Source organism: Lepidochelys olivacea (assembly GCF_965140295.1).
Source record: "Lepidochelys olivacea isolate rLepOli2 genome assembly, chromosome: 5".
NCBI lineage: Eukaryota > Metazoa > Chordata > Testudines > Cheloniidae > Lepidochelys > Lepidochelys olivacea.
In genome coordinates this window covers 114,039,084-114,049,289 of record NC_140415.1, presented here as the reverse complement: position 1 = coordinate 114,049,289, position 10,206 = coordinate 114,039,084, and the positions used below count along the sequence as shown (strand labels likewise).

The following is a 10,206-nucleotide window of genomic DNA, read 5'->3' as shown; positions in this document are numbered from 1 at the left end:
TTTCAACCAGCTCAGTCTCCATCTAACCTTTCCCAGAAAACAGGCTCATTACTGATGAAAATATGCTGAAAGACTATGTGTCTTTCCTCCCATAGCTTTCTTAATTTAACAGGAAAAGCTTAAATTCAGATTATTTAATTCCTCTCCTTCACATAACTATTATCTCCTGAAGCTTCAACTTGCCAGGAAATGCACACGCAGAACTCCCAGTGGAGTAAATGCAAGATTGGGGTGCAGCACCTCTGGTATGATTGGGTCCCTTATATGGTATACTTATGTACAATAAACTGCATTTTTGAAAGTGACATTTCCGAATCGTTTAGGCAAAACTCTAGATTATGATTTTAAAAAGTGCTCGAGGTGATGGGAGAGGGAGATGTAAAAGAAGTGACACGGACAGAAATATGGTCATGTTTTCTTCTTTTCCTTCTTTAAAATTAATATGAAAACATTCCTTTTCAATTTTTGGGTTGAAAACCATTCCCCTTCACTGATGGAAACTCCAACGTGACAGCCTAGTGCTATGGTATGAAAAACAGAAAGTGAAACTTGCTACAGAAAGAAGGCTGCAAACTTCACTCATCAGACCACTTGAATTTCAATGTCCAAGCTCAGTGAAATGCACATTGAAAAAAGAATAAAGCTTGAATGGTGAAAAGGCAAACACATTTGAAAGTGACATTCATTTATGTCAGTCGCTCTAGCATATTTTTTACCAGTGACACAATCTTTTTGACAGGTTTCAGAGTAACAGCCGTGTTAGTCTGTATTCGCAAAAGGAAAAGGAGTACTTGTGGCACCTTAGAGACTAAATTGGTTCGTCTCTGAGGTGCCACAAGTACTCCTTTTCTTTTTACAATCTTTTTGGACAACTCCCTTCCATGTCACTACACTACATCACTGGGAACTACTCAGAACTGCCTGAGAAGACAGCATGTTCACACCCTTCAACTGTACCTGTTCCTTGGGCTTTTCACAACTGGTATCAGGTTCTTAAGTAAACCTCACAGTTTCTCAGTGCTCTCTGTCCATCCTCTGGTATTGGCCTACACACATGGCTTTTCATCTCTCATATTTCAGATGGCCAGGAAATTGCGAGAGATTAATAGAGACTTCTCTGGCCCCAATCTCCCACAGGAATTCTTTTCAGGCTTATCAAATATTAAGAGGTCCCTATAGTATTACTCCCTCTCAAAGGCTGGAAGGAAGGAATGAGACAGCCAGAGCATAGCAGGCTTTTCTGATTTTGAGTGCCACACCAGAAAGGGAAAGTTTGCCACCTGCTGGCAAAGTGAAGGAACAGCAGCTTTACACATCACTTCACTGCTGTTATTTGCAGAGTCTAGCAAAAAGAAGTTCTGCAGTAGTTCCCCCCATCTGCCAAAATTCACTGTTATCACTTAAAAGCATGGATAGTCTTGCTGATGTGACAGACATTCAGACCTGCCGAGCAGTGCTAACTACAGGAACTTGGGAGCAAACAGACAGGTCCCTACTCTAACCTGTAACTGGACGACACTGTTCATCATCATATTCTTCTTACTCTTTACATTTTCGTTATCTAAGAGGGCAGGGAGGACCGAAGGAAAGAAATGTTGGGGTTCAGTAAGATTAAAGTAGTTACCAACTGGGATTTGGTTCTTCGAATGACTTGTTCACTTCCACTAACTAAAAAGAAGGAAACCAAAAGTAAAAACCTCAAGCAGAAAAAACCCTGAAAAGTAGAAAGTGATGAAAGAAAAATCTTTTCCGACAGAATGCTTAAATTCAGAGACAGGGGTCGAAAACACAAAAGTTTACAGAACACCTTGAACAGACACCAGTTGCTCAAGTTCTACACAAACACAGGAAATCTAAGACATCATCATGATCAGCAGGAGTTTGCTGCAATTTTGCCTCATGCTGCACTTCTCCAGTGAAATTTCATGTCTGGACTGTAACAGGCTGCATGTTCTACAAACCAGAATGAACAGCGAGAGTTTAGAGCATCTGGAGAAAATGGGTAGCAACTTTCCCTTCCAATGTCTAAATGAAGGGATAGCTTTCAAGCCCAGAGATATCCTCAAGCTCCAACTGTCCCACCAAGAGAATGCCAAGGTAGCCATCCAGCAGATCCTCCAAGAGCTCTTCCATATCTTTAACAACAATCTCACCCAAGCTGCCTGGAATGGGACTTCCATAAAGGAATTCCAAAATGGACTTCACCAGCAGATTGAGAAACTGGAGATGTGTTTGAGTGCTGAGATGGAAAAGGAGGTAACCTACCCAGGAAATGAGACCCTCCTGCTCACCAGCCTCAAACTGAAGAGATTCTTCCAGACAATAGAGGATTTCCTGAAAGAAAAGCAATACAGCCGGTGTGCCTGGGAGATCATCCGTGTGGAAATACCCAGATGTTTCCTCATGCTCAACAAACTCACCAAGAGACTTGAAAATGAAGGTACCATCTTTTCTTTTTTCCTAGAAAAACTCAAATAATATTATTTGAATAAAACAGCTGGTGAAAGATGGGTGATAGGGTTATAACTCCTAATACGTCGGGCCCAATCTTTCTCCCATAGTAATTTTATGCATACAGCTATTTCAAACGCATGCTCAAATCTTTTCAGAGTAGCATATAATTTAGTGCTTCTCTACCACACACAATATTCTATATGAAAAATATACAAATATATCATAACTGCTAACTAAAGACAAAATATTGTTAAGTGATAACTAACTATGCCAAATAGAACTTTGACCAGTAAGTGTCTAAGTTGGGGAAAAGAACAGTGAGAAGCCCCCTTTCAACAACTACCTCGTAAGACAACATTCCAGTTAGGACACCAGAAAACGGGGGGTCTGTGTTCACACACTTCTATCCCATCAACTCATTTTGGACATAGGGACGGCCGAGGGTTCTTATTCTGCTTTTCTTTCTTTTGTTTACCCCTAACTTCAACAGCTTTAGTAACAACAAATTGTGACAAGATGACAAGTGCACTAAGGCTCAGGATTTAGGATTTGACATCTGGTTAGAAAAAGATGGCCTCTATTTGGCATTTGAATCTCTCCATGTTTGAACCATTCCCCTTTTTCATTCCAGCACGTGATGCTTCCAGTAATGATGCTATGAAAACAGCTGAATGAAACTGCACCTCCACTGGAGTCCTTCGTCTCTAAACTGATTCTCGAATCAGCAGCTTTCGAGACTCCTATCAGTCCATCTTGAATTAAGCAAACTGCCAAACTTCAACTGCACTATTTATAGCCTTCTTGCCATTACCAAGACTGATTTATTCACATGAGAAAATGTAAAACAGAAGATTTTGCTGAAAATATTGCAGAAGACAGCGTAGTATTTGAACCGAAGGAGAAAAACCTTACTATTTCTTAATCATTGGTATTAAACGTTTGCTCCGAATTTGCCTTGGGCTGCTTTTAAAAATGAAATCTTACCTCTTTACTGTAACAGTCTTCGCTTTGGCATAAGAAATATGAACCAGGACAATTTCCAAAAAAAAAGAAGGATAATTTTCCTGCAAAGGCAGAATGAAGAAAGACACCTAACATGGCCCCAAAATTTTCTCACGCCCAGAGAAACCCAGAAAGAGACTGCCAAAGTGGACATCCAGGAGATCCTCCAACAGATTTCCTACATCCAGGGGTGAAAGTAACTTAAAGGACTTACCGGTATGACAGAGTCCTGAGCAGAGGGTAGGCCAAAACCAGAAGAGGTGTGGCCTCAACCGGAAGAGGCCCAGCTTTTAAGTCCCAGGTCTTTAAATCTCGGGCTACCAGCTGCAGAGGCGGCTGGGTGTCCCGGAGCTCGGGGGTGATTTGAAGGGCCTAGGACTCCGTCCACCGCTACCGCAGTGGAGCCCCGGCCCCTTTAAATCTCCGACAGAGCCCCAGGGGCTCTCTGCTGCCTCCGCTACCCCGGGGCTTAGGGCTTTGGTGGAGATTTAAAGGGCCTGGGTCTCCCTGCATCGGCTGGAGCCCCGGGCTCTTGAAATCGCTGTCTGAGCCCCCTGCCAGAGCCCCCGGTGTAGCGGCGGCGGCCAGGGGCTTCGGTGGGGATTTAAAGAGCCCTTTAAATCATGGCCTGAGCTGCCTCCGCTACCCAGGGGCTCTGGCTGCTGCCAGGAGCCCTAGACCCTTTAAATGGCCAGCCTCAGGAAGCCGGTCAGGTATGGCATGGTGTACAGGCTCTTGCCGTTATATTGGACCAGACCGGACCGCCTTACATTCACCTCTGCCTACATCTCATGCAAAATACCCTCACAAGCTGCCTGGAACGACAGTCGCATAGAAAGATCCTGACATGGACTCATAAGCAAGGGAAACTTCTGGAGGTGTATTTTGTGGCAAGGATAACAAAGAAAGAAGAATATCCCGGTTTCTAGGTTACTTATAATTAGGCACTCTGAAATTTTAAACGAGTGCAAATATATGTTCTTTTCCTGCACTGTGAAAAGATTTTCAGATCATTTTACTGGATTTGTAAAAGTGTCTTTATGTTGATCCATTTATATTTATTTACAATATTAATGTATTGCTTTTATTTATTTTTTCAGAGGTTTTATAATATTTATAAATAAATATTTATTTCTACAAAATAGCAACCGACAGCAGTAGTGATTTGTACTAATTAGATTTTTAAAAAAACAGAGACTCAATAAAAATCTTCTCTTGTTTTACCTTAAGACTCCAGTTCAGCAAAGGACTTGTAAACATTTGCCTAACTTTAAGTACACGAGCTTTCCTTTGACATAAGCAGTTAAACTTGACAACATGCTCAAGTACATTGTGAACATAAACCCTGATTCAGCAGTGACTCCATAAGAAAAATAGCTTGGGTAATTAGTTTGACCACTCCAACAGACCACACACCACAACCTCAACTCCGCAGCTTTTGTGTTTCTGCCCATTACCAGATTATTTTCACGCACAACATTTGTAGTTGCAGATATTTGGAGCAGTAGTTCATTGTGATGAAATGAAAGGGATGATGGAGACACAGGCATTCTAAGGGGAAGACTTCAGGCTGTCGTGGTACAAAGTTGCTTGTCCCCTTCCTCCCCAATGAGATGTGTGTGAACTGTCAGGTTTCCATGTGCGCAGACTCCGTATCTCCCCCACCACCACCATCAGGAAGGGTTATGTGGGTTTAATTTTCCCCCTCCACCAGTCAGGTTTGGGTACACTTGGCTCACAAACACCATCAAACTTGTACATACCCAACCCCTCCTGTGAATCAGGCTTGTAAGCATCTGCTGCTGCTTCCCTTTGCTCTCCCCCGGGTGCTCCCAAAACAAGCATATGTGCTTAGGGACTGCATGTTGCACCAACAACCACCAGCTGGAGAAGCACAGTCCATCAAAATTTCAGTTGAGCTGTGAATGACGAAAAATTACCTGAAAGCAAAAAAACAAAAACAAAAACAAAAACCATCCATTGGAACAAATCATGTAAGGATCTCTTTGTCAAGTTTAGGTATGTAGATAGTATTTTTGAAGAGCTATTAGTTAGTCCCATCATTGTCTAGCATTAATTTAAGCCATACTCTAAATCTGGAGATTTCTTATTTAAAAGTTTTTAAAGAAGTCAAACAACCACTACATTACATGTTCAAATAGTGAAAAAAAAAGTGTGTGTGAATTTTTACACTGATTGGAAGCCTGCCTTTGGGAAAAAAACCAGGAAGGTATGTCCCATTTCAAATCCCTTTTGTAACACAGTCCAAACTATGCTGTCTCTAATACGAGACTAAATTCTTCACAGTCAACAGATGGCAGCATTGCAGAAGCTTTTGCCCTCTGTTCTCTTTAGCTGAGGGGTTCTCAAACATTTCATTATGTGGGCCTCATCTTACAAAAATCGATCCTTTCCCCTCCCATTCAGGATCAGGTAACATTTGTGTGGCAGGTACACCAAATGCTTACAAAGAAAGGTAGTACTAGAAACGCATTTATATAAGTTTAGCGGTCTTTAAAGGAACGTAGGATCTGCCAGTTCTCTGAAGACCATCACCCAGTACTCCACGTACTGCCACTGATTCAGGAAACTCAGTTTGGGACCTGTTGGTTTAGAGGCATGTACAAGGAGTTAACTCTTAAAACAAGTGCCTCTCCTTTCTTATGGTGCAGTTTTTTTCCAAGAGCTGTAGCCATCAGCTGTCCAAGTTCTTTCCTGCCCAAATCTTTCTCCCTTCATTCATTCCTTCACGTACTTGGAGCCAAAGGTTATATTGACACAACACAATCATCTGAGAATAATGAGAGCAAAATTAGACTGCATGAAAAAGTCACCACCCCCATAATGTATTCCCTGCCCCTCTGATGGAACATGGCCGTCATATAGCACCTGGGAGCCATACAAACTCTTCAGATTCTAACTGCTTTGTTGCTCATGGAGTGCAGTGGGGAACCTCCTGACATTCATCCCATCATATTGTTTATAAGCTGTGCTATGTGGAAAACAATCCATTCATCTACTGAAGAAGCCATTTGATGCCATGTATCATCTAAGATTTCAGGCCTTCCTGTGGGAAAGCCAACCACAGGGGGATAAAAAGGGAGGAACATGCTAATAATACATCCCCACTTCAGCTCACTTTTATCCTTCCGCTGGCAGGCAGGAGGGGATACTCGCAGGTTTCTCCCCAGCCTTCATCATAGAAGCAGATGAGCCTGTGGCTTCTACACAGAACACAAGGTCTTTTCACACAGAGCTACTGAGTTTCTGCATCAGTTGTTGGGACCACTCAGAGCCCCGTTCCGGTCCCTGTCAGCGAGGTTCCGTTACAGCCATGAAACCAGGGCTTCCTTCAGACTGCAGTTGCCTCAGACACTCTCTGTAGGTGACATGGAGAGATGCACCCACCAGACCTGTAGTAGCACTGCCCCAACTCAATGCGCGTCTGCTCGTTCCAGGCCCCACACGTGGATCATAACTGTATGGAGAACACCGCAAGAGGGAACTGGGAGCAAAAGCTTCTGATTCCACGGCACCTCATCTCACCCCACACACCCTTCCATGTGGCACAGGGAAGAGGCATAAGCAGAGGGCTCTACCCCTGCATAGATCCTCTGCAGCAGGCTCTGAGGCCGTTGTAACCAACTTTTCTCAAATAATAGACTGGTTCTTTGCCTACTTGCTGCAGGGAAGATGGAAGTAGAGGTGCTGGGGTTGAGCAGCATCAAGTAATATTAGCAAGTGAATGCATGGTCTCCATCATATACAGGGTTTTCAGTTTTCTTCAATGGCTTTCAGCAGCCATACAACAACAAGTATTCCAGTGCCCCTAAATTGCTGTCACCATACAGATTTACTGAAAAAGATGATTTGGCTCCCCCGCCCCGCATTACCCTGTGATTACTTTGTTACCTTCTCCTCCCCTAGTATTCATACTACGGTACTTATTTCCCTCTCTCCTCAACATCTTCTCTGGACTTCACCCTCGTGTGGGATAAACATCCCCGGCACCCATGGAAAGTAATGCGAGAAAGGGGAGCGTAGTGCATGGCAATCTGAGGGCTCTGGTAAGTCTGCTTTCTCTGCACTATTCAGAAACTTTCATGTCGCTGATATAAGACTCTGATAGTTCTTATCAAAGTGCAGGAAGCCTTGGGAGACTCTAACCAAATTAATATGGACAGAAATGTTTTCATGGTTTATTCAGGTGATTCTTCCTTTCTAATTTCAGTGAAAATAGTTTTCTATTTGGATGAAAACACATTTTCCTGCCACGATGGCAAAATCCAGCACAACAGTCTGTGCTAGGGGAAGAGAACCATGAAAATGATATGTGACCACAGGAAACCAAGAGGCTAAAAGAAAGCTGAAGAATTTCCCTGCCCACGCCAAAGGGAAAACAAAAAAGTTAAGAGAAGGAACTAGCCAAAATGGTGAACACTGATTTTGATTTTTAAAAAATTCTTTGAATGACTACAACCCAGGGACATGCCTGTTAAAAATACAAATCAGGACTTCTCTTCATAACCTCCTCTGGCCGCACTGTAAATCACAATCATCCATGTGGGTATCTCTCCAGTATGTGTAACTAATTGCTCATCCTGTTTTACTAATTACCCTCCATTTTTCACCACTGTCAGCTACTCAGAGTGACCAATAGGACAACATATTCACACCGTCTAACTGCATCGATTCCTCAGCTACAGTATATACACTCAGATCTGGAAGTAAACAAAAACTGAAAAAAGGTTCCATTCTCTCAGAGCTCACTCTCTATCTCCTGTGTTTTCCTAGAAGGAAGATACCGATATTTGCTGGTGTCTACATATTAAGTGTGCTTTTCAAGTTGCATGACTGAAGTTGAAAGTTACCAATATTTTTGGGAGGCCTAACATAGGTGCTGCCATACCCCCTGGCTTGAAGTGGTTACCTTCATATTCACGGTTTACAGTTTGGTTCAATGGCTCTCAACAGCCCCACTACACAAACTGTTCCAGCTCCCCTGAGGCCAACCCTTTCCTCCCACTTCCTCCAGGCCTCAAAACTTTAAATATACCTAAACTAGTTTTGTTTGTCAAATGCAGGAAGTGATGAATGAGAAAAGTGTAGGGTTTGATGAATTGGCGGTCTTCTCATTACCACTTCTGAAGTGTGGATGATCGTATTATATTAGATCTTTAAATTAATGCATCATGAAAAGCCTGTATGTATGTGGATCCAGCATAAGTGAAAGGGGTTTGGTCACTTTCACAACAATACAAAATGGAGGAAGCGTGGTAAAAGAATCTAGAAAGCAGTGAATTATACAGAAAGAAAAAGACTGAAGCCTCCAGGAGGGAAAAACCTTTTAAAAAAAACAGAAAATGATGAAACAAAAATTCTGCCGCCAATTATTTAAAGTCAGAGACATGAAGGAAAGACACAGCAGTCTACATAGGACCCTCAAGAAACTCCAGGCTCAAGGTTCCACACAAAGAAAAGAAGTGGAAGACATCGGCATGACCACCAGGTGTTTGCTGCACATTTGCCTCATACTGCTCTTCTCCACTGAAATCTCATCTCAGCTCTGTACCATGCTTCACTTCCAGCAGAACAAAGTGAACAAAGAGAGCTTGGAGCTTCTGGAGAAAGTGAGCGGAAATCTCCCCTCACAATGCATAAATGAAAGGGCAGCTTTCAAACCCACCCAGGATGTCCTCCAACTCCCAGTGTCCCAGAAGGAGAATGCCAAGGTGGCAATTCAAGAGATCCTCCAAGAGATCTTCAACATCTTTAGCAAAAACCTTACCCAAAGTGCTTGGGATGGGGCTTCCATAGTCAGGTTCCAAAATGGCCTTTACCAGCAAATTCAGCGGCTGGAGGCATGTTTGAGAGCACAGACAGAGAAAGGCTTAACCAACCCAGAAAGTCAGGACCTCCAGATCACCAGTCGGAGAGTGAAAAAATACTTTCAGGGGATAGATGCTTTCCTGAAAGAAAAGCAATACAGCCTGTGTGCCTGGGAGATCATTCGCGTGGAAATACCCAGATGTTTTGTACTGATTGACAAACTCACTCGAAGGCTGAGTAACTAAGGTACAGTACAAAACTTTTCCCTGGAGTAAATGAATTCACATTAAGGTAATTTATACAGCTGAACAGAGATAATGGATATTTTATAACTCTGCTTATATAGAGCCTGATCCTTCTTCTGTAGGATCAGTGGCCAAATCGCAACTGATTTCCATGGCAGCAGCTTTAGGCTCTTCCTGTCCTGTCCTGGAAACGGATTTTCAGTGACATGGATTTACTTTTTGGTGTTTCTACTATTGTTTATTTGTTTATTGTTTATTTTTGCACATCTTCATAATCTCTCACATATCAGTACTGTTGTGCAGTAGGGAATTGGCAGACCATGCAACAAAGTACACATATGTGGAATCCTTCGGCACCTCACCAGCACTTTGTGGTATGCGAGGGAAGAAAGTATCATTATCTGATGACGAAAGCACTCTGACTTCGACATACATAGTGTGTTTCTACAATTATCAGCATGGCTATTAATTAATTTGTCCTCATGAGAACTATTTCTAGTATTCCAAGGTTTGAGAAGCTTCCTAGAGACTTTCTAAAAAAATATGAACATACTAAAAGACTTGCGAGCTTATGTGTGGAAAAGATATTGTCATTTAATTTCTTGAGATCAATTCAGTGAAAATTATACTTTTTCCCTTTGTGTTTCAACTGTTTCCAATTTCATTTCAGCTCCGG

General features: G+C 42.4%; 1 protein-coding gene and 1 pseudogene across 2 annotated transcripts; both read left to right on the top strand.

The window, feature by feature from the left end:
- Nucleotides 1–1,965: 1,965 nt before the first annotated feature.
- LOC311520602 (interferon beta pseudogene) lies at nucleotides 1,966–3,129 on the top strand (annotated as a pseudogene). Its single transcript has 2 exons — nucleotides 1,966–2,440; nucleotides 3,086–3,129. The product of its transcript is annotated as an interferon beta pseudogene (transcript).
- Nucleotides 3,130–8,954: 5,825 nt separating this feature from the next.
- Nucleotides 8,955–9,530, top strand: LOC311520322 (interferon beta-like; the record flags this gene model as incomplete). The annotated part of the gene is made up of 1 exon (XM_084627682.1): nucleotides 8,955–9,530. The coding sequence occupies one exon, from the start codon at nucleotides 8,955–8,957 to the stop codon at nucleotides 9,528–9,530; it is 576 nt and encodes a 191-aa protein (XP_084483808.1).
- Between the last annotated feature and the right edge of the window lie 676 nt (nucleotides 9,531–10,206).